The 24,664-nt window shown below is 36.7% G+C and overlaps 4 protein-coding genes and 1 pseudogene across 4 annotated transcripts; all 5 read left to right on the forward strand.

Moving 5' to 3' along the window:
• Positions 1-215: 215 nt before the first annotated feature.
• LOC106324383 lies at positions 216-1,144 on the forward strand. Its single transcript, XM_013762360.1, has 2 exons — positions 216-228; positions 441-1,144. Exons 1-2 carry the CDS (start codon positions 216-218, stop codon positions 1,142-1,144), a joined length of 717 nt encoding a protein of 238 aa, XP_013617814.1.
• A 2,081-nt stretch (positions 1,145-3,225) lies between these two features.
• On the forward strand, positions 3,226-6,500 carry LOC106327070 (xyloglucan glycosyltransferase 4-like). The gene is made up of 4 exons (XM_013765085.1): positions 3,226-4,137; positions 4,266-4,574; positions 4,961-5,365; positions 5,650-6,500. Exons 1-4 carry the CDS (start codon positions 3,499-3,501, stop codon positions 6,322-6,324), a joined length of 2,028 nt encoding a protein of 675 aa, XP_013620539.1. The 5' UTR covers positions 3,226-3,498; the 3' UTR covers positions 6,325-6,500.
• A 5,164-nt stretch (positions 6,501-11,664) lies between these two features.
• On the forward strand, positions 11,665-12,978 carry LOC106327071 (annotated as a pseudogene).
• A 4,142-nt stretch (positions 12,979-17,120) lies between these two features.
• On the forward strand, positions 17,121-18,445 carry LOC106327072 (peroxidase 31). Its single transcript, XM_013765086.1, has one exon. It carries the CDS (start codon positions 17,307-17,309, stop codon positions 18,273-18,275), a length of 969 nt encoding a protein of 322 aa, XP_013620540.1. The 5' UTR covers positions 17,121-17,306; the 3' UTR covers positions 18,276-18,445.
• A 4,184-nt stretch (positions 18,446-22,629) lies between these two features.
• On the forward strand, positions 22,630-23,876 carry LOC106324384 (glutathione S-transferase T3-like). The gene is made up of 3 exons (XM_013762361.1): positions 22,630-23,401; positions 23,557-23,654; positions 23,772-23,876. The coding sequence occupies exons 1-3, from the start codon at positions 22,630-22,632 to the stop codon at positions 23,874-23,876; spliced, it is 975 nt and encodes a 324-aa protein (XP_013617815.1).
• Positions 23,877-24,664: the final 788 nt, after the last annotated feature.

Consider the following 24,664-nt stretch of genomic DNA (forward strand, 5'->3'; position numbering starts at 1 on the left):
GAATATGAATTTACAATTATTTTTTTCTACTATTTAACTTCAAATATTTTTGTAGACAGTTATATACTAAATATATGAATGAAATATAGAACATATGAAATCATAGTTTTGAATGTTTATGTTTTTAATCCGGATATGAATTTTAATCCGGATATGAATTGGTTTTTATCATACTGGGACTATTAAATTGTTTTTGGATCCGGATCTATTTTGGAATGGTTCTTTTCGGTTTCAGATTTTTCAGATAGAGCAATTTTGGACCTAATTAAATACTTATAAATTTTAGGTTTGGTTTTGAATCAGATATTTCCGAATCAATTCTAGTTCAGATTTTTAGATCCGAATAAAATATACAGACCTAATCGAATATAATTATAATTTATTACCAGCTCATGCGCTTTTTAAACCAGCTGGTAATTTAACAGGCAATATCTTTTTAGTGGAGGTGGAGTATTCTTGGATTCCAAGTGCTTGTGATAGATGTGGAGCACTTGGCCATAAAGAGAAAAGGTGTTTACTGCCTCCTAAGCCTCATGATTCTGCTACTGTTACTAAGGAACCTCAGGTTACCAACGAAGAGATTCCAGTGGTGAATATAGTTCATTTGGCACAGAACTCTTTCAGTACACTTGTGGAAAATTTGGAGCCATGTTCGGGCTCGCTCTCTACCCAACAAGCACTTGAGACTCTAGAAAAGTCTTTGATCACTACACCTTCTGAGGTTTCAGTTGTCACTCCTTTCACAGATTTGCATGAGGTACATTCTACTTCTTGCTCAGAGATTGATGTCACTATCCCTATGTTAGCAGCTGCAAATGTTGCTCCCTCTAATTCACCTATTATGGAAGCCATTCCATCACAATCTATCATTGTGGAAGACCCTAGCTCTTCTGCAAATGAGCAACAAATTGACCCTACCACTCCTCCCACCCACAATCAACAACAATTCTATAGAGAATCGGAGATTCCGGTTACTTATGGAAAAGGACCTGGTTTTGATGTGGTTGGAGAGCCTTCTGGTTATAACTTAACTAGAGGCGGAAGGGAAATAAAACCAGCACAAAAGTTTCAAGGTATGGAATGGACAAATGTTAGTGGAAGAGGTAAAAGAGGTCGTCGCGGCCGAGGGAACCATAACCAGTAGTTAGTGTCTTTCTGTTTCTGTCCTTTTAAGATTCAAATGTGAATCTTCATCTAGAGTTTCTCTAATTCTATGCTTGTTGCAAACTTTTTCAAACTTATGAGTTAAACCTCATACTTGTATTTTCTTAAGCATTTTAATTGAAACCCTTTTTCAAAAAAAAAAAAATTAAATCTGGTCAACATAGAACTATCACATAAGCATCATAAAGCAAAGAATAATATTTAGTGTATAAACACAAGTGGTAAACACGTAGGTTTTATAACTTGTGTAATCCTGCCGGATGATTTGGAACTCTCGCAACCTCCTAATCTTCCAAAATCGTCGGGTATCGCCACAGGAAATCCTCCTCAAACCAATCCTGGCAGTCAAAGAATGGGAACGTGCTCAACTTCCGCCTCATAAGACCGATAAAGCCCCATCAAACCTCCGACCTTCTTACGAGTCCCCAATCACAGCAACCCTCTGTAACACCGACGCCTCTTATAGAGCATCTACAAAAACAGCGGGACTAGGTTGGATCTTCACCGACGAATCAGCCGTGGAAATCGAGCGAGGATCTCTCCTACAACAGCATGTCTCTTCTCCTATCATGGCAGAAGCACTCGCCATCAGAGAAGCCCTAACACACGCAATCTCACTCAATCTCACTCACATCTGGCTCCGATCAGATTCCCAAGAGCTCGTCAGAGCAATCACAGCAAGACGTCCACCGGTGGAACTCCATGGAGTACTTTCGGACATCGATCTTCTGGTTAACGCTTCATCTTCTTCGTTCTCCTTTTGTCATATTTCTTTTATTTCCAGAAACCTAAATGGACCAGCAAATCTTATTGCTAAGGCCTGTCTTGCCTCCTGTAATGAACGTAGACCTTAAAACTCTGTTTAATTTCTAATATTAAATGATATACGTCTGTAAATAAATGAAAATTTTCGTGAAACAGTAAAAGTAAAAAATAAGGAAAAATAAAACTATCCCAATCATTAGGCTTACAATAAGCGGATACATTTAACATTGTGAACCAGGTCCAGGATAATTAGAAACTCGGATTAATTAATATTTATGTTGTGTTGTATAAGAGAATTAGAAGACAGTGGAGGGACAACATAGCTCCGTTCTCTATTAGTGTGCTTTGAATCAAAAGCAATGCTATAATTAGTTGATCTAGTTGCAATTTAATAAGTTTGATGTGGTCTTCGCCGGACCAAGTTGTCATCCTCCAATTCCTTACCAATCATACAAATTTATCATTTGGGATTTTTTGGAAGCATCTCATTTTCAGGCGTTTTCATTCAGATTTTTTTCTTCATATGCATAATATGCATGTATCACACGGTTTTATGATTGCATATTCTACAAAAGGTATTTTGAATTACTCAAAATAAACAAAACCATATTTTCGATATTTTATGAAAAAGAGATCTACACTTTCTTAAAGTACTAAGTAGACGCGTCTTTGAAAACAAAATAGCTTTCAAATTTTAAATAAAATGGAAATGAAGAGTTTCAAACTTTGGTAACCTAAAACTTCATAAAAATATCGAAAAGAGACGTAATAAAATGGAAGAATTTTGTTTTAAGTAATAATTATACTATTAATATATAGACAACTTGGATTTTGTAGAATAAGGATCAATAATTTCCAAATATACCACAAAAATCCAAAAATACCAACACGGTTTTATGACTCCTACCAATACAAGAAGATATCTTCTTCTTTTACAAAAAAAAAAAAAGAAGAACTATCTTGCCAAATAAAATAATTAAATGATTTATGAACATTCCTTTAACGTTATCAGAAACCGTTTTCAAAAAAAAAAAAAAAGAGTTTTTGAAACCTTTTCAGATACAAAGCTTATTTATACTATGATATCTTATTCAATTGTTAATTGCATCTTTAGTTATGAACGCGGGAGATAATAATAAATAAGATCTTCTAAAAAAAATAATCCAGTTATAAGAAATCGACTTTTCAGACAAAGAAAATACCTTTCCTCAACAAAAAAAAAAATCAGACTTTTCTAGTATTATAAAAAAAAAGAGAGAAAATTCAAAGAAAGGAGGACTCTCTTGTTCTTCTTCTCTCTTCTTTATTACTAGTTGTTCACTTCATCACATGTTCCTCGTCTCTCTCTCTGTCAAATCACAAGTTTCAGTTACACAGCTGCGCAAGCGTATCTAAGATTCTGATCTGAACGCAGTCTTGTCTGTAAAAAAAAACGATCCAGTTTTCATTGGAAATATAATGAAACAGTGTTTCTACTTGTCTGTTTCATCTTTATAATGACAAACATTTCTTAGTACCAAACATCATCAATTTCTCCTGCTCTTCTTTTCTCCTCTTAAGGCTTCACTCATGGCTCCAAACTCAGTGGCAGTGACAATGGAGAAGCCAGATAGCTTCTCTTTACTAGAGATCAACGGCTCAGATCAATCCTCACTCCCTGACAACAAACGAAAATCCATCAGCCCAAAACAATTCTCATGGTTCATCCTCCTCAAAGCTCACAGAGTCGTCTCTGTTCTCTCATGGCTCTTCTCTTCAGTCAGAAAGCGAATCGCTTTCTCCTCAAAACACATAAACGAAGAAGAAGACCCCAAAAGCAGAGGAAAACAAATGTACAGATTCATCAAAGCCTGTCTTGTTATCTCCATAGTTGCCTTGTCCATTGAAATCGTCGCGCATTACAAGAAATGGAATCTTGATCTCATGAACCGACCGTCTTGGGAGGTTCGTGGGCTTGTGGAGTGGTCTTACATGTCTTGGCTCTCGTTTCGATCTGATTACATCGCTCCCATTGTCACCACTCTCTCCAAGTTCTGCACTGTCCTCTTCTTGATCCAGTCTCTTGATCGGTTAGTCCTCTGTCTTGGCTGCTTCTGGATCAAGTTCAAAAAGATCGAACCTAAGCTCAAAGACGATGAACTCGACTTGGAAGACGCATCCAAATTCCCAATGGTTCTCATTCAGATCCCAATGTGCAATGAACGAGAGGTAAGCTGTAAACATACTCTGTTCTTTCCTCTGTTTTTTACTCTGTTTTCCACTGTTTTCCTCTGTTTTCCTCTGTTTTCCACTGCTTTGTGTTCTGTTCTGTAATTGTTATGTTATGTTTATGCTAGGTGTATGAACAATCTATTGGAGCAGCATCACAGCTTGACTGGCCAAAGGATAGGATCTTGATTCAAGTTCTTGACGACTCGGATGATCCAAATTTACAGCTTTTGATCGAGGAAGAAGTATCGGTTTGGGCCGAGAAAGGCGTGAACATAATCTACAGGCATAGACTGATCAGAACTGGTTACAAAGCTGGGAATCTAAAGTCAGCAATGACCTGTGATTACGTTAAAGATTACGAGTTCGTTGCCATTTTCGACGCAGATTTTACACCAAACCCTGATTTTCTCAAGAAGACTATTCCTCATTTCAAGGTAATCAATCACACACAATCTATGTAAACACTTTCTTGAAGTTTTGTAAGTTACGATGATGTTTTCAGTGAAAATAGGAAACTTATCTTTCAGTTATACTGATCACCGACACAACAGTTGTCTTGTTGTTTTATTCTATCTTTATCAGTGGGTCATGTTCAAATAACCGACAAAAATCAACAACGTCGTTGGTTGATTATCACAGCACAAGCCTTCAGATTAAAACTTGTTGAATCCTAATACTGATTTTGTTTTATTTGGTGGATTCATTAGTTAGTGTTTCCTTTGTGTTTTTACATTTTTACATGTCATCATGCTTGGACTAATCAAAGTTAACGTTTTGCATATGAAACAATCAAATTAAACATTGTGTTGTTTTGTTACAGCGTAATCTAGAGCTAGGATTAGTCCAAGCAAGGTGGTCCTTTGTGAACAAAGACGAGAATCTCCTAACGAGGCTACAAAACATAAACTTATGTTTCCACTTCGAAGTAGAACAGCAAGTGAGCGGAGTGTTTCTCAACTTCTTTGGTTTCAATGGAACCGCAGGAGTCTGGAGGATCAAGGCATTGGAAGAATCTGGCGGGTGGCTCGAGAGAACGACAGTAGAAGACATGGATATCGCGGTCAGAGCACATCTCAATGGTTGGAAGTTCATTTACCTCAATGATGTTGAAGTCACTTGTGAGTTGCCTGAGTCTTATGAAGCTTACAAGAAGCAGCAGCATCGTTGGCATTCTGGTCCTATGCAACTTTTCCGGTTATGCCTTCCTTCAATCATCAAATCAAAGGTAAATAATACTAAAACTCAATTTCTATAACACATATATAAGTTAAATGTTCCCAAGTGGAAAAGCACGACAAGCAAAGCCTAGAGGTCGCAGAGTGACGGTTAGGACGAAACTAATATTAAATAGTTAAATATTGTGGTTTTGGTTTTGGAGATTAGGATTTCGGTCTAGAACCTCTTGATATTTTAAAAAAAAAATGTTCTCAAAATCAGTTGTCTAGTGAAGATCCATAACATGAATAAGACTAAATAGTTTTTTTTCGATTTTCGATTTTGATTTTGCAGATATCAATAGGGAAGAAGGCGAATTTGATCTTCCTCTTCTTTCTTCTAAGGAAGCTTATTCTACCATTTTACTCACTCACACTCTTCTGCATCATACTTCCATTAACAATGTTCATACCTGAAGCCGAGCTTCCTTTGTGGATCATCTGCTACGTTCCTATTTTCATTTCACTTCTCAACATTCTTCCCTCACCTAAATCTTTCCCTTTCTTAATCCCTTACCTCCTTTTCGAAAACACAATGTCTATAACCAAGTTCAACGCCATGATCTCTGGGTTGTTCCAGCTTGGATCGGCTTACGAGTGGGTTGTGACCAAAAAGACAGGTAGATCATCTGAATCAGACTTGTTAGCGTTTTCTGAAAAGGAAGAGAAGTTGCATAGGAGAAACTCTGAGTCCGGTTTGGAGCTTTTAAGCAAACTCAAGGAGCAAGAGATGAAACATGCGGAACAAGAAACCGAGAAGGAGAGCATTGGAGGGCTGATGAGGTCGAATAGCAAGATGAAGAAGAGGAACATGGTGTTCAAGAAAGAGCTAGGGCTTGCGTTCTTGCTTCTAACCGCAGCTGCAAGGAGCTTTCTATCAGCGCACGGTCTTCACTTCTACTTCTTGTTGTTTCAGGGGCTGTCTTTCTTAGTTGTAGGGTTGGATTTGATCGGAGAACAGATCAACTAGACACACACACAACAAGAGGATAAACCGGTTTATATTCGCTTATTTTTGTTTGATTTTTGATTCTTTTCCCTTTAAATGTGGGTTTTATACTTAACTAGGTTCGTGTCCGCGCTACGCGTGGATTATATGGTTCTATAACTTTCTTATAAAATTTAGCATAAACATATGAAATGATTGATAATGGTTGTGTAGGAAGGGAACGAACCATAAGTTTGGCAAAAAAACTGATATAATCTTCAGTTGTAGTTTATACTTGCAGTAAAAGAAAATTTACAAAACATAAGTGAGTGTATACGAACTTCAGCATAATTCTCTAATTACTGTGTTTTATTCTTAGTCCCAAGTGAATGTTACACACTAATAAGAAGATATAGCCGAACATGTAGAGAGTCATACAAACTGGTGGTTTCTTATGTTTATGATTGGACATCTTTTGTATCAAAAGATAAAAAATGATTGGATATTTTCTTGAGCAAATGCAAAAATGGAAGTCCGTCTATCGGCATGAACGTTATAGTCTAGCTCCTTATTTCATTATTTAACTACATTGCTTTGAAACCAACTTTTTTTGTTGGCTGAATACATGGTTGGTGAAGCTGAAGCTTTTGTGTCGGATACTTATACCAAGCTAACTTCAGAAGAAATATTTGAAATTTTGGTATATAAACGACAAATTGTTTATTAGAGAGGGTCCGAACAAAAACTGCATACTAGGTGTCGTAAATATTTGAGTAATCCCTGGCAATTCTGGATTTTCTTTTGCATTTCACTCGCATGAGTCAAAATTGACACACTTTAAAGAAAATTTAACAGAAGCATTGACCCAAACCTATTACATATAAAAAGACAATTTATCATACGACACTAATGCAATTCAAATTTTGCAATCCATATCTTTTAGATTAAAAAAAAAAGCAAACCCTAGAAAATTACCTTCTTCACGTGAACCTTGAGCTGCAAGTCTGGAATTTTCTTTTAAACCCTTGTCAAAACATAACCTCTTTCGTCATTTGGAGACGCAAAGCTTTATATTTCTTCCTGAAGTGGAAAAGATTGAGCACAACTCTAGTTAATATGCGCTATATCACAAACCAAATTGTTGTTTAAAGCGCTGGTTGAATCATATGAATACGAATTACCACAAATGTAGCTCAGTAAAAAAAAAACCATTCGTCTTCTCTAATTTGGGGCCGATTCAGATTCAATTTTTAGCCAAGGTTAATTACAGAAACACGTTTTCAACCCAATCCAGCAGCTGAGAAGTGCCATTGCATGCCCAACACTTGAGCAGCATTTCTTTGTTTTGTATTCACTGAATTTTCTCCCCATGAGTATTATCGTACATCACCGAATATTTCTTCTACTTATCCTTTTAACCCCATATAACCAAACAAAAAAAAAAACAAAAGATCATAAAGAAATAAAAATTTGAAAGTGAAAACTTTTTTGGGGTTTAGGTGTAGACTTACGAATGGTGTCTCTGATTTGAAAAATGTATTGGAACTTGGAAGCCAAATCACTGAGACTTGCAGAAGCATTAGCGGTAGGAACTAACCAATAGAGTCCGTACCGTATTGATGAGAAGAGACAGAAGCTGAAATCATTAAGACAGTAATCAGCGAAAGGAATTTTTTTTATAGAATATGTTTTGATTTCCTAAACGGCTAAGCCAGAGAGTTAACGACGATGGAGGATGTCTGGTTTTGGAGTATAATACGTAAGGGGTTTTATAACGATAGTGGAGTCGATTATATGTGTTAGGGGTTGGTTATTTCTTTTCCAACGCCATTTATGCGCAAAAAGCTCGGCTTAGCAACAGACCTTGCATGATCATTTGATCAACACGAAAGAGATCCTACGGTTTCAAGTCTCAACTAAGTGTTTGTTAAACCTTGTGCACAGCTGATGACTGCAACAAAAAAAAAAGAATTAACCACCAATGTTAGATTCCAAGGTTTTAGTTTGGAATATAAACCACACAGTACCTTTTCTGCTCTTCTTCCCTTATCTTCTTCCTTAGCCCTCGCCTTCTTCATCTTCTTCATCAATCTCATCATAATCGTAATCAATCTCAAGGTATGCATCCACCACCAGTGAATCAATAATGTTTGATCTTCATGATAATTGATAAACCGCAGCAGTTGGATCCGAATCGATAGTAACTATCTTGAGAGCTTCATCCACATCTCTAACGTCAGATAAGCTTCTTAGAAACTTGTCGTCAATAAGGGAAGAAAGAGATGTTTCTGAAACATCAGCGGGGGCGCTGGCCTGCATCTAACGAACATTGCTCCAGCGCAGATCTCATCCAATCTTTGGTAATTTCTTAAGAAATCAAATGTTGACCGTACTTCACAAAATCAGAATCGTTTAAATAGAAAAAAAAGAGAGAGGGAGGAAAGTGAAGAGGTAAATGTAATTCTGTGATTACTCACTTTAATTGAACAATAATAGATGGATATAAAGGGAGGTGGAAAAGAAATAGATATTGTAACCGGTGTACTTAGGTTTTGCAGGCGAAAAGAAAGTTACCGGGGAAGAACAAATTTTTATTGATTAATTTACTCTGCTAAGAGAAAAAAGGTGACTTGTCAGTGACATGTCAGGAAGCTCATTTCTTATTGGTCTTAATTTCCAATCTGATGTGGAGGGCCTCTCTGATGATTATATATTCCTTTTAGTATAGTATAGATTTTTCAAAAACTTATAATGTCCTGTTTCATATAAATGAATGAAACGATTAATTTACCATCTGATCTTGGCCTAACAGTTAAATTGTAAATCTTGGATGTTATGTATAAAGAGTGGTTTAGATTCTGCTAATGATCAGACTGAGAAGCCATACGAGCTTACTTTACCTGACCATGATTTGGTTTGATATTCTTAATGTAATATGATCATAGAAGCTAATGACATGTTACGTGAGAACTAATGAGGTGTCACCTGAAAAGTAAGAAGAAGAATAAGTGGTTGTACATACTAGAATGAAAATAGTATAAATAGAGATGATTGTAATTGAGAAAGATTAGATGATTGGTGCCTCTTGTGGCTTGGGATTGTTTCTTGTTGAGATTCAAGTTGAGTGTTCTTTGTAATTCCTCTATTCTTAGCAAGAAAGTGACTGTGTCCTTATTATAATGATGATGCTACAGAGTTTCCTCGAAAAGAGCATCTCTAATCCCACTTTATTTTCTCTTTCAAAATAAAGTTTAGAGTAAAATTGCTCCAATGGTACTTTATTTTCTACTCTATAATAGTGTAAACTTATTTTTTACTCTATATATATAGTAATATTTTTATTTTTTGTTTATCAATCTATTTTTCACTCTAAAATAGAGTACTATTAGAGCAACATCCAATTCTATTTTATAACTACTCTATTTTAGAGGAAAAAATAGAGTAAACCATTGGAGATTGTCTAAACCGACTAGTTAAACATGCAAGAAACGGGTTTTAAGTTTGCAAGCTTATTTACTAAACTAAACTTTGTTTGTATTATTGTATAGTGGTCAACTATTCAATAGATTTGCTATACTCCCACGTTTTTCAACCAAGCAATACAAATATCTTTTAGCTAGGTGCGTAGAGATCATACTAAAGGATTTAATTAGGTTCATAAAATGACTTTTTATCTGCTGTATTTCCATAACTGGGGTGTGTAGTATTGTAACCGATGCAGAATATGATCCGCGTTTTTATAATCACATAAATGTACAGACAAAGTGTCTGTTTGCTACCATGGTGGTCGACCTAAGTGGAGATGGTCTAAGTGCCCTCGATCCACTTATGTCTGTTTCATGCATCTTTTTATGACTAAACGTTTGGCGTCACATCTATATTAAAGTAATTTTGTTTAAATCTGCTTTTAGTCAATTATAATCGATGAATAATCTGCTTTTTTGTTTGGTTGTTCAAAAAGAATTTGTAGATGATAGTATAGATTCACAAATACTATATATGTGTGAACTGATCAGGCAAAACTCCTGCTCCAAGACTTGTCAATCCAACTTTTACAGAACGTAATGATAGAATCAGCAAATGGTTGGAATTATAAACCACGTTATACACTGTAAGAAAATAGTAAAAACCGGCTAACATAAATTTAGATATTTGGCCAAAAAAAGAAGATATTTGGACCATGGAAAAATTATTGCTACAAGAGCACCTATAACGGGGTTTTTCCCTTTGGGATCTTAATATATGTTTTATATATATGTATATATATATATTAATAGGGTCGGTCCGTGCTACACGCGGAAATGACTATCTTGTTGTTTTGGTTTGGGTGATTGTTGTTTGTGTGTTATGACTACTAATGGGGGTGATATTGTATGTTAATGTTTTTTGTATATAATTATGTTTGGGGTGGATTCTTTGATTGGAAGAAAGAATATAGGTGGTATATTGGTATGTTTTATTTTTGCTTCTCCTGGTGGTTGGATTAGAAGTGTCTTGATGTTTGTTGTTTTTACAAATGTTTAGCTCATATTTGGGGGTCACTTGGAGTTTATTTTGTTTTGGACTCGTAAGGAGTGGTATTTGGGTTTGATTTCTTGTTTCATTTTACAGAGCTTTCATGTTAATCTTGTTCATGACAACTCAATACCAATATGATGATGTTTGGGGATAAGTCCGCCTGGCATATTTTGTATGATGGATTTTGTCATAAGCTACATTAGGCCTTCGTTCTGTATGTATATTTGTATTTTCCTGTATATGAGCATCATGTACGTGGCACCTTTTGTATGTTTTCTAAATATTTTATTAGTTATCGATTATTTATGGATCACACTACCATAATGTATCACACTAAGAGTTTTATTTACTTGTTGCGTCACAAATTATATACACAATTCATATCTTAAAGTGTTTGTTTAAACTATATAAGAATCAAAAGAGTTTATTTTGTTTTTCCTAGCCATTGGTTCTCCATCTTCTACTGGTTGTATATGGCTATTTTCTAATTAATTTAAACTTATACAGATTGCTTAAGTTCATCTAGACATGTATGTATATACTATTATGTTATTTTATAGTTGACACTCTTTCTAAAAGTTGAATTTGAGTGTTGCATATATATATATATATTGAACCTTAGTGATTACATGACATGAAAAATAGTTTAAATTAGAGAAATATTAAAAAAAAATCGATAGGACACATAATTAGATAGTATTATGATATTTGATAGTTGACCCTTTTTATTTGAAATAGAATTTGAGTATTGCGTACTTAAACTAATCCTAAGCAATGGATCGAAGACAAAAAAAAACTAATCTTGAATAAATTAAATGATATGAGTAATATATCGACTAATTTAAACTTAGACAAATCAATAAATTGGGGGGGGGGGGGCTGAGTCTCATGTGGGTTCACGCACTCTCTAGCCTAACGTACCAACAGATGACCAGCCTCATAGGCACTAATGTTATGTAAGTTTGTCATTTCCCAATCAAAACCATCAAATAGACCTTCAGCAGTATCATTAGCAATAGTCATCTCCACACGATATCAGTCAGTAAACATGCATGTAAATCAGGGGTATATCTACGTGTGTGAACTTTCAGTGCAAATGATTGATAATATAATGTTATTGAGTGATACATACCGAGGACACCGACAACATTAGTATTGTTGCAGTGCACGCAGGTAAAGGATGAGACAGTCCGCTGATGTTTCTTGGCACTTGGAGCAAGAAACTTAACACCACCCTTTGTCCATCTCGATGCCGTTGACCTCAGACGAAAGTCAAACTCCAACATTCTTTGAATATTAGCATCACATACAAAGTTAAAAAATGCATGACTAACAAATTTCAAAGCTAGGGTCAGTATATTCACATAGTTAACTTGATTATGACTCTAAGAGGCGATAAGTCGACGATAAGGAAACGCCACATGCACCTTACCCCAAACATGTGCGCCTACATGGCTCCTTCTCTCGACGTTCGACAGGACGTAGTGGTGGTTGAAGTCCCTAAGCTAGGCAAAGAGGCGGCAGAGAAGGCCATCAAAGAATGGGGTCAGCCCAAGTCCAGGATTACTCACCTTGTCTTCTGCACTACCTCAGGAGTTGACATGCCTGGTGCTGACTACCAGCTCACCAAGCTCCTTGGTCTTCGCCCTTCCGTCAAGCGTCCCATGATGTACCAGCAAGGTTGCTTCGCCGGCGGCCCTGTCCTCCGTGTCCTCCATCTCGCAAAGGACCTCGCTGAGAACAACCGTGGCGCACGTGTCCTCTTGGTCTGCTCCGAGATCACAGGCGTCACCTTCTGTGGCCCTTCTGACACTCACCTTGACTCACTCGTGGGACAGGCATTCTTCAGTGACAGTGCAGCCGCACTCATTGTTGGTTCGAACGCTGACATCTCCGCTGAAGCCCATCTTCGAGAAGGTGTCTGCCGCGCAAACCAACCTCCCAGACTCGGACGGTGCCATAGATGGACACTTGAGAGAAGTGGGACTCACCTTCCATCTCCTCAAGAACGTTCCTGGACTCATCTCCAAGAACATTGAAAAGAGCCTAGACGAAGCGTTTAAACCCTTAGGGATAGCTGTGATGATAAACTCATTGAGATCAGCCATGGTCAAAGGTTCAACCTTTGCATAGCCTCTAAGAAGTGAAGCTGCTGATGTATTCTCAGTGTCTTTGGAGACCAGCCTACATGGATAAAAAAATATCCAGGCAGATTGAGTACTGGATACGTAATATAACATATTCATATGTAATTAATCATTTAATAATCACCAAGATACTTACTTGTAAAAGTAACTTTTCCCTGCATAAGTCTCCTTGTCGAAACAGCTATGTGTCCCTGATGCATTGAGAAACAGAAATGAAGAAGAATCCATAATCAACTCACAGGTTCTAAATTTATTATTCAAAAGAGGTTCAATGAAGATATGAATACAAAAGTCTGATAATCATGAGGGGAAGAAGAAATCTTAATCAACCGACGGGTTCTAAATTTCGCAGTCAAAAGTGATTCAACGAATATAAAATACAAAATTCTGATAATCATGAGGTGAAGAGGAAATCATAATCAACAGACGGGTTCTAAATTTCGCATTCATAAGTGATTCAATGAATATATGAATGCAAAGCTCTGATAATCATGAGTTTTAAAGCCAGAAATAGTTTAATCCTACAATTATCATGAGTTTAAAGAACATAATACCCTTAGAATCATGAGGAGAAGCATCTCAATGCCTTCAGCTCACCACCGAGTTTGACGTTTCTTGCTTCCAAGAATCCGAGCAGTCGCACATCAACGGTGGAGGAACATCGCCTGTCTTTCAAATCAGTAAGAAGGATTGATGAATTAGCCATTATATTGTAAATAAGTTTTACATCGGTCTCAGATTTGGAAGAAGAACAGAAACCCTGATGGGGACGTGAAGGAGATAAGAGACTAAAGGGTTTCTAAAGCTGTGGGCTATAATTTCGATTAACAGAAGCCCACAAATTATCTTTATTTTCGTTTAATGAAACTGTGAGTTTTGATGCATAAGACACATGTCAATAATAGGTTAAACGACTTTCTTACCTGACGCTAACGTGGACGCACATGGGTAAGCAAACATATTTTTATATATATAGATATATGTACAAATAATTGTGGAGTCCACGATTTTTGTGTAACCATGTAGATAAGGGTTTTTAAAAGAAGATTTTAATAATCTTTAAGAATTCTTATTTACGAGATTCCACAATAATTATAGATCTCACAATTATTTATACATATATAATACATATATATATATAATACATATATTAAAAATTCGATGGGATGGGGAGAACTCCACTGGAGATGGTCTAAGAGCATGATTAATCCAGGATTCTTAGAGTGAGGTTCTTAATTTTTGGTACGAACTCCACTCTAAGAATTATGGGTTAATCATGGTTTAAGAAAGTTCCTGGTTTGTAGTCGTCTCTTTTTATGGATTTGCACGGCCAAGCCAATGACAGTGTACACATTGTGGGTCCGCTAAATTACGTGCTTCGACAAAAAATCACAACTGTGTCTAGCTATCATATTACATTTCCAGTTTTCTTTGAATAACTCGTCTTCTAAAGTAAACTACATGCAAAATTTAGGATTCTACAATCATCCGACAAGACCTCGATAGTTAATAACGATAGTTAATAACGTCTCCAATGGTAACTATAATTCCAATGTGTTACTCTTTCAAATTTCCAATGTAAAGATCTTACAAAGATTCAAACAACTTAATAAATAAGATCATGCACATTCAACAAATGCACATTCAACACCTTGGAAAAATTAGTTAAGATATCATTTTTTAAGTTTTTGTCACAAAATAGTCTTCAAATAGAAAATAACCAAAATAAGTTTTTTTAAAGAGTAAAAATGTATTTTTATCCTATGGTTAACTAATCTATGATTATGGTTTAGAGTTAAGGGGGTGGATTTGGGGATATGATTTCAAATTTAAAAAAACAAAAAAATAAATATTTAAAATTTCAAAATAAAAATGAACTATTTTAGTTATTTTTTTTCTTAAGAGGTATTTTTGTGACAAAAACTTAAAAATAACTATCGGAGAGAATTGTGTTATCGAAAGCGTCTAGTTATGTAGTCACCTTACGCCATGCCAAATAGCTGACATATGATCTATTGGTCTCAAGAAGTTCATCATTCATTCCCTACTCACGACTCATCATATAACTCACTATAAAACCGGACATCTTTGTCACGTAAAGGAGACCTGTCTTTTTTTATACACCAAGTCCTTTGCATGTATTTCTCATCATCACATCATCCTTGATATATTACTACCATACTATAATCGCCATCACACATCACCATCACCATCTTATCATGAGTTCATTACATAACATCACCATCAAGAAAGTAAATTATGCCACAAACTACATTATATGAGAAAAAGGTATTAGGTAAAGGTATCGTGAGATAACAAACTAGATCTTTTGGAATGGAAACCAAACGTAAATCCATGTGGGCTTGCCAGTTAAATCCAAAGTGGACAATATCATACTAATCGGATAATAAAGAGTTGGACATGGGCTGTACAATCCCAACAATTGGTATCAGAGCGGTTGACGAAAAATCTGCAAAAGACCAATATACCATTCGAGAGATGAATGGTATCTTATGAGTTAGGAATGAGAAGTGTGTGTCAGAGATCAAGTTAAAAAGATTCTGGAAGTCAGTTGTGGAACACGAGATGAATGTGATCCTTAGTTTGTGAGGAAGAATGTGAGATAACAAACAAAGTCTCATATTGGAAAATTAGACAAATAGTGTCTAATATATAAAAAGATGTCCAATTCTAATAGTACGAGGCCTTTTGAGATGAAAACCAAAAGTAAATCTATGTGGACTTGTCAATTAGGTTCAAAGTGGACAATATCGTGCTAATTAGATAATAAAGAGTTGGACATGGGCTGTACAATCTCAACAGTTATTACGGTAATTATGCCACAAACCATAAACTATGTATTAACACTAGCAGAGATTCATGTTTTGTGATTTTGATAGATATAAAAATTTTGAATCTCATGAAACTTAAAGTAACAGACGCGTTGGTCGGTACGTAGTAAACAAATTGTGGAGATAAATATTCTATTAATTTCTTCTATATGTATTTGCTCGACTTAAATAATACAGTATTTATTTATATGCTGTGTATAGATACTGAAGAAAAGAGAGCAGAAGCATATTTGGAGTTCCTTCGCTGTCGATATCTTATGATAATTTGGACCATTACAGTTGTATTTTACTGTTATTTCTTCTATTGGGTATTACAAACAGAAGATAACAATTAATAACCAACCCAAGACACCTATTTATTTTATCATTCAGCACCGACATTAACACAAAATAGATAATCACAAGTACCATAGAAATGTTCATGCGGTGATTATTCAAATACTAAACAGATGCATCACATAAATATCTGGACTGCCGTAACAGCACAAATGAGGTTTCTTAAACTGAGTGCTTATCAAGCATATGGCGAAGGAGACCATTCCGTTATCATCAGGCATTGGTAAGAGAATCATATGGTTTCTTAAACATATCAAGCATTATTTTAAGGTGTGAAGTTAAAAGTACATCACTTCAATCCAGACAAAAAGATGACACTTCTTTCTTCAAACACAAATGTACTCGATGATTTAGATAGAATTCAAAATATATGTATTTTCTAATCCAATGTTACGAACTAAAAAGTCATAATAATTCTGAAATACCGAATCGCCACGTAACTCCGAACTAATCAAATGAAACATGAGACTTTTTAGATTGCTTCTCTGTCTTCTCCGCGTGGACGAGAGAACTATGTAACACACACACACACACACTAATGTCCGTCAATTCCTCTTTTTCCCGAATTTATGCTAATTATTAGATTCAGAATAATAATTAATAGCTACATAAATGATACACAAAAACATCACCAGATGATTATACACTTAAACAAAAAAAACAATATATATAAATTATACAAACTATATAAATTACATTATAACATCTATTGACTAATGTGTTATGTTGCAAATATCTTGTACATAATTTTGATAGCTATGAAAATTTATCAGATTTGTACCGACAGATTTAATGATGTTTAACATGTTATCACAATTTTTATTGTATAATATAGTATTACATTTTGAATGTTTTATTTATATGTTTTGAATATTTTCCAAATTCAGAATCCCACACATAAATTAACTACATAAAATTTTCAAAATTGTAAAATATAGAATCTTTTTGCATAAATCTTGAATACGAGTTAAGAATGCTCCGTTTTCCCGTTATAAATCTTTTTGACTCGCACACACATACATACCCCGTGAAACTGGACATCGGCGCGTGGCCTTCACTCTCCCTCCCACTTTCTTCTTCTTCCTCCTCTTTCTAATTTCTATTATAATCACAAACGCTTCCTTTAGCTCACACTCTCTCTCTCTCTCTCTCTCTCTCTTCCGCTACATCAATGGCGGAACATTGGCCACTCAAATCTCTCTCCCTATTCTTCCTCTTGACTCTCCTCGCCTCCACCGCCGAACCTCGCCTAACGACCGACTTCTACTCCAAATCATGCCCTCGCTTCCACGACATAGTCCGCGACACAATCTCCAGCAAACAAATCACCAACCCGACCACCGCCGCCGCCGTCATCCGCCTCTTCTTCCACGACTGTTTCCCCAACGGCTGCGACGCGTCGATCCTCATCTCCTCCACCGCCTTCAACGCCGCCGAGCGCGACTCCTCCATCAACCTCTCCCTCCCCGGCGACGGCTTCGACGCCGTCGTCAGAGCCAAAACCGCCCTTGAGCTCGCCTGCCCCAACACCGTCTCCTGCTCCGACATCATCTCCGCCGCGACTCGCGACCTCCTCGTGACCGTCGGCGGTCCTTACTACCCGGTCTTCCTCGGCCGCCGCGACTCGAGAATATCCAAAGCCTCTCTCCTCGCCGACCTCCTCCCTCTCCCGTCGTCTCCGATCTCGAAGACCATTCGCCAGTTTGAGTCCAGAGGCTTCTCCGTTCAGGAGATGGTCGCTCTCAGTGGAGCGCACTCGATCGGATTCTCGCATTGCAAAGAGTTTGTGGGCCTGGTGGGTCGGAACAGTACCGGGTATAACCCGAGATTCGCTGTCGCGTTGAAGAAAGCTTGTTCTAATTACCCGAGAGACCCGACGTTGTCTGTCTTCAACGATATTAGTACTCCGAACAAGTTCGATAATATGTATTACCAGAATATCCCCAAGGGTCTTGGGCTACTTGAATCGGATCACGGGTTGTACTCCGACCCGAGAACCCGGCCTTTTGTTGATCTTTACGCTAGGGATCAAGATCGGTTCTTTAAAGACTTTGCTAAAGCGATGCAAAAGTTGAGTCTTTACGGTGTAAAGACTGGTCGACGGGGAGAGATCCGGCGAAGGTGCGATGCCATTAACTGAGTTTTTTTTTTTTTTTTTGTTTTGGGGATAAAATGTGAGATATTTGAGAGTTTGAATCGTCTGAGTAAGTTGTTAAAAAAAAAATAAAAAAGAATCTTCTAAGTAATTGCTCATATGTTTCTTTTTTTTGTGAAATGTAAAACACTGATAATTTATATGGATTGATCGTATTGTTTTGGTACAAACAAAAAGTATTTAACTTTTGTGAAGAGATTTGAGTATGAAGTTCTGCATTTGAGTAAGAGAGTGACTAAAGTTGAAGGCTCTTGGTTTACTGGATCGCTAGTGGTAGTTTGGTGATTGATCTTGTGTCATGATGTTGACTAGTGATAAAATGTGTTGCATGAAAACATTGGTGTTACATTTCAATTTTAGCTACATGTGAAATTTTTATGCATTTGAAACCTGGATCAGTACGAATAGCCTGAACTTCAATACTTTTTTTTTTTTTGATAAAAGAACTTCAATACTTTCAGATTGTAGCATAAATGTATTTTTCTTTTGTGTGCTTTCAACTTCTCGTCTGCATATTCTAGCGGGACAGCTATATCATTACTGGATACCCGAATCTTACGAAAAGACAAACAAAATAACTAGAAAAAGTTAAAATCACTCATAACGAGAACAACTATATCCTCTGAAACGCTCTTACACTAGCCACCAATGCTAAAACATGATCTGTCTTCTTGTTTATTCTTCCCACAGTAGTCTCAATGTCTTCCCAGTCAATTTTGAAGCATAACTATAGCAAGTAAGCTTAAAAAAAAAAAAAAAAAAACTATAGCAAGTAGTTTACCTTACAACCCATAAGTCTTGCATTGCGAAAGAATCTTACAAAGATCGTTTTATTTTCTCTCAATATACCAGTCCATACCATAGGAGAGTCCAACTACTGTTTGCACTTTTATAGTAACTATTAAGCTAAATTCTTATTGCTATCATGGGTAAGCTTAGATGCTTAGGATACGTTTATTTGCTAATATGATGAGTGAGGGTGGTCACTTAATTTAGGTAAATGAGATAATTAAGGAGAATGTAACATTAGTTTTTCTCTATTTAAGAATTCAAAAGAAAATAGCCCCAAAATGGAAACTTTCCCACTCTAATTTTTATTGAAAAAGAATTATCAAGCAGAGGAAGAAACCAACCTGGAGTGTGGCTTAGCCTTCAAGTCAGCTCTATATATTGCATTCCTACGCTTCAAAGAATAAAAGAAAAACAAAAAGCAAATCAAAGGAGAAGTAAAAAAAACTATGGTAGGTTAGGTGTTTTGTTTGGAGCATAGATCGTAGAAGTCTCACGACTGTCCTAAATCATATCACGGGAGCATAACGGTTTCTATATGCGAAGCATGTTCTGTAGCCATTAAAACTGGTTCTGACAAACAAGGAATCAAATCTTTGCTTGTAGAACACGAAAGAACTGGAGATTGTGATCCAAGAAAAAAAGAAGAAGCCAGTTTGTCCTGTAAAGCGTTGCAGCGAGACTCTGACTTTGGCTAACAACCTTACTTGCAAAGATTCTGGAGTCAAGTTTTGTCTGAAACATCGGTTTCCTACAGATGATGTCTGTAACAAGAAGACCTTTTCTAACTCAGAAACAAGCTCGAGATGGAATGACATGTTTATGGAAGTTTTGAGTATGAGAAAAGAGCAAAGGCTGTGGAAGAGGAACAACTTCTGTTTCATCAAATTCTCCTCCATCGACTAGATCCTTTTAGTTTCTTTAATTGTAACAGTTTGCATTAACAACAATCTTCTTTTAAGTCTCTCATGTATGATTCTCCATTGTTTTCAAGAGCATTTTAATATGTGGTATTTCTTTTAAAACAAGGAAGAAGATAATTGGTTTTATCGATAAACCAATGTATGTTACAATATACAGAGTAATTCTATCTCCCAATGTGAGCTTGCTAGATGATATATTCAAACGATCACCAAAAGAACACAAGCATAGTTTTCTTCCTGTATATAGCAGAATATCTTTGACTTATGGTTGCACCAGTTTATTGGCTTTTTCTGTATTCAAGCATCACAAGCTTTAAAAGCTTTCTTCCTGTATATTAAAGAATATCTTGACTAGTGAACCAAAAAAAAAAATCTTGACTTTATGGTAGCACTGGCTTATAGTTTCTACCTCTCATTCAAACACAAGGGAAATTCCAAAACCCTTGTCCAACCTCTCTCATTGGAACACTACGTGCATGATCACCCTCTGGAGGTTGTGCAAGTTCTTCAAAACCCTTGTCTAGCCTCTCTCTCATTTTATTTTGCATTTTTTTCAAAAAGCTAGAAAACTTCGAAAAGCCATGTAGTCATGTTAGGACTGGATCGAACTTTAGATATAGGTTCAAAATATTTTCAAGCCCGACCAGACTCAGGATTTATGGATATTGCGTTAGCCCGGGTTTGGTCAGCCCAATTCATATTCCTAGCTAGAGCCATAGTGTGTTGTTCAAGTCATTTTCAACCAAACTGCAAAACACTATTTTAGTGTGAATTTTACACCAAAACTTTCTCTAACCCAACACTAAAAATCACAATATTTTAGTATAACACTATAATTTTATACCAAATTTGGTGTGACACTATTCACCACACTAAAATACTATTCACTTATTTTATTAATAAATTATATTATTAAAAACGAAAATTAAAAAAATTAAATACATATAATATTATAAAATAGTTTTTAGTGTGAAGTTTAGTGTTGTGGTTGAAGATAAATTTGTTTTTAGTGTTGAAACTACACTAAAATAATGTTGTTTTGACACAAATAGTTTTATGGGTTGGAGATGCTGTTAGGATGTAAAGTTCACGTGATGACAGTCTCTGCTTCTCTTTTACCTTTCTGCCAACGCTTCTCAGTTCTTAATTCATGCTATATTAGGTACAATTTCTACAGTTGAAAAACGTGTTGACAAACTTTTAGAGGAATTATGTTTATAACCGAAAAGATAAGCACCTCATGCACACGTGCATGGCCCAAATCAAATAGTGGAAATCATATGGTCGATAGCTAGAGTAAGAACAACATTAACTGGGGTTCTAATGAGGGGTTGTTAATGTTTTTGGGTTTAAAAAATGATAAATACATAATTAAGCAAGCGACGTCGCTTAAATTAGGGACAGAGGAACCGTCTCTAATGGGACATGTGTTGGTCTTTGTTCGCGTCGGTTCCTCTTTCTCGACGACTCCACGTGTCTTTCTCATTCCTCGACGATTCCGCCTGTTCTGATCTCTCCCTCGATGATTACGATTACGCCTCTGTATCGTGATCTCTCATCGAGGACGATCTCTCCTCGACGGATTCAGTCGGCGTCTCTCTCGACGGATTCAGTTGGCGTCTCTCTCGACGACTCATTCTCTCTCGACGACTCCTTCTCTCTCGCTCTTCTCATTGCCTCTGTGTCTCTCTTTCTATCCTCGACGACTCCGCCTCTCTCTCTTGTGATCTCTCCTCGACTAAACCAGTAGATGATCTCTCCTCGACGGAATCAGTTGGTGCCTCTCTCGACGACTACTCGTCTCTCTGGCTCTCCTCGACGCCTCCGCATCTCGCTCTCTATCCTCGACGACTCTGCCTCTCTCTCGTGATCTCTCCTCGCATTTGTTTCTATTTCTCGACGATTCCGCGTGTCTCTCTCTACGGCCCGTCGCTCTCCTCGATGAAATCAAACCGAAAGGTAAATCGAAATCAAATCTGAATCCTTCTTAGTTATTTTGATTTGTTTGTTGTGTTTGTTTCGGCCTCTTCATTCTATCTCATATGTCTGAATCGTACTTTGTTATGTTTGTTTATGTCTCGTGATTAATGTGTGGATCACTACTGATACATTTTCATTTGTCAAATACGAGGACTACACTACGGATCAAGCGACATGAAGATTCGTCAAAGACGAGGACTACACTTGCGAAACAGGTAAAACATATTTCTCTGATAGAAGTTTTAGGATCTGTGGTATGAAAGGAATTGATAGTGAATCTCGGCTTAAATGAATTGACTGTGCATCTGGTTGTGTTAATCGATTGTGAATCTGATTGTGTTAATCGATTTTGAATCTGGTTAGGTAATAAATTGATGTAATGGTTAGATAGAGTTAATGCGATTGGTTACAGCGATGAATGTGCTTGGTTACAGTTAGATAGAGTTGATGTAATGGTTAGATAGAGTTAATGCGCTTGTTAGCTATATGTCTACTCTAATTGGTTGGCTATGATGAATGCGCTTGGTTATGGTGATGAAATGTTAATTTCTTTCTCTCTTCTACAAAACGTAATCCTTCTTCTCTTCCATCTATCAAACACTCCTTCCTTTCTTTCTATCATATCTTCCATTTCTCTTCTTTCTATCATGGATTCCAATATATATCTTAATTTTGTTGATCTTCTTCAAAGTCAACAAGAAAGTAGCATTGGTTTAGAATCTTCTTATATTCCTCTCTTTGGCACTCAGGCTTCTGAAAGTTCAAACTTCGAACAAGACAGTCCTGCTGCGCGTACACCAAGAAGGACGTGGACACCAACTGATGATGTAGTGCTCATCAGCTCCTGGTTAAACACGTCCAAAGATCCCGTTGTAAGGAATGAGCAACGGTCTGTTGCTTTCTGGAAGAGAATCGCAGCGTACTTCTCGGCGAGTCCCAAGCTTATTGGATATGAAAAACGAGAGGCGTCTCACTGTAAGCAGAGGTGGCACAAGATAAATGATTTAGTTTGCAAGTTTTGTGGAGCTTACGAAGCTACAACCAGGGAGAAGAGTAGTGGACAAAATGAGAATGATATTCTCAAACAAGCCCACAAAATTTTCTTCAACAACCGCAAAAAGAAGTTCACACTTGAACATGCGTGGAAGGAGCTCCGAAATGACCAGAAGTGGTGTGAGCTCTCGACGGCAAAAAATGAAGGAAGCTCGAAGAAGAGGAAGTGTGAGGAGGGTTTTATAACAGCAAGCTCTCAAGCTGATACTGCTGTAGATGATGAAGGACCCATTCGTCCTGCAAAAGCCTGGGGTAAGAAGACGATGGTTGAGGGTAAGGAGCTGTCTGACTTTCAGACCATGTGCAGCATCAAGAAGGAGGATTTGGCACTGAAAGAAAGGCTCTCCAAGATGAAGCTACTTGACAGTCTCATTACAAAACCATAACCTCTAGTAGATTATGAAGAAGCTTTGAAGAAGATATTAATGAGTTGATGTCTAATTAGTTCTAGTTAAAGATGAAGCTACTTGTAGTTCTTGTTCTATCTCTTGTTCTAGTTCTTGTTCTATCTCTTATTCTAGTTCTTGTTCTTCTTCTTGTTGTAGTTGTAGTTCATGTTCTAGTTCTTCTTGTTGTAGTTGTAGTTCTTGTTGTTCTCGGTTTACATTTTGCTTGTCTTGTGCTTCTTCTGTAATGGAGTTCATGTAGTTATTCTATAAATACAATCGTCTTCTGTTTGTCTTGTTCATTGTTCTGCTCATGTTCTTGTGTTCATTGTTCGATTCTTTTTTTGCAGGTCAAGAAGAGTGAAAAAGTGATTCACGGACTAGCTCATTGTACTCATGTCAAGCATTGGGAGCGTGTGGTCTTGTTTTCTCTTGTCACGGATAAGAGTTTGTAAGGTGCTCTTGTGTTGTCATCGTTGACATGAAAGTGTGTCACATGTATTGTTGTCTTGTATTGTCACGGACATGTGGAGTTTGTAATGTTGTATCTTATTTTCTTGTGTCACGAAGTTTGTAATGTTGTATCTTGTTTTCTTGTGTCACGGAGTTTGTAATGTTGTATCTTGCATTTTCTATGTAACAAACACAAAAAGCTTGTGTCTATATAACAACAACAAACTCATTTACTCTCTCGACTTGTAACACCAAACTCATCTTCACAACATTAAACTCTTTGATCACAACACCAAAGCCATCTTCTCTCTTTGATCACTATTATGTTTTTGATGACATAATAAACGGTCAGGCTCCGCAAGTCACTTACTCTGTCAATGGAAGAGAGTATCATTTGGCGTACTATCTCACCGACGATATTTACCCGAAATGAACAACTTTTATCCAATCTATTCCAATACCACAAGGGCCGAAAGCATTTTTATTTGCTCAACGTCAAGAAGCTGTCCGAAAAGATGTCGAGCGTGCTTTTGGAGTCTTGCAAGGTCGCTTTGCCAATGATAAAAATTCAGCACTTTTTTGGGATAAAGTCAAAATTGAAAAGATTATGAGAGCATGTATCATACTCCATAATATGATAGAAGAAGACGAACAAGATGGATACACTCAGTTTGATGTTTCAGAGTTTTAACAAGGAGAAGACACCGGAAGTTCACATGTGGATCTCACGTATTCTACAGATATCCCTTCAAATATCGCCACTATGATGGGTGTTCGAACTAGAATTCGT

Source organism: Brassica oleracea, chromosome C2 (genome assembly GCF_000695525.1).
Source record: "Brassica oleracea var. oleracea cultivar TO1000 chromosome C2, BOL, whole genome shotgun sequence".
Classification (NCBI taxonomy): domain Eukaryota; kingdom Viridiplantae; phylum Streptophyta; class Magnoliopsida; order Brassicales; family Brassicaceae; genus Brassica; species Brassica oleracea.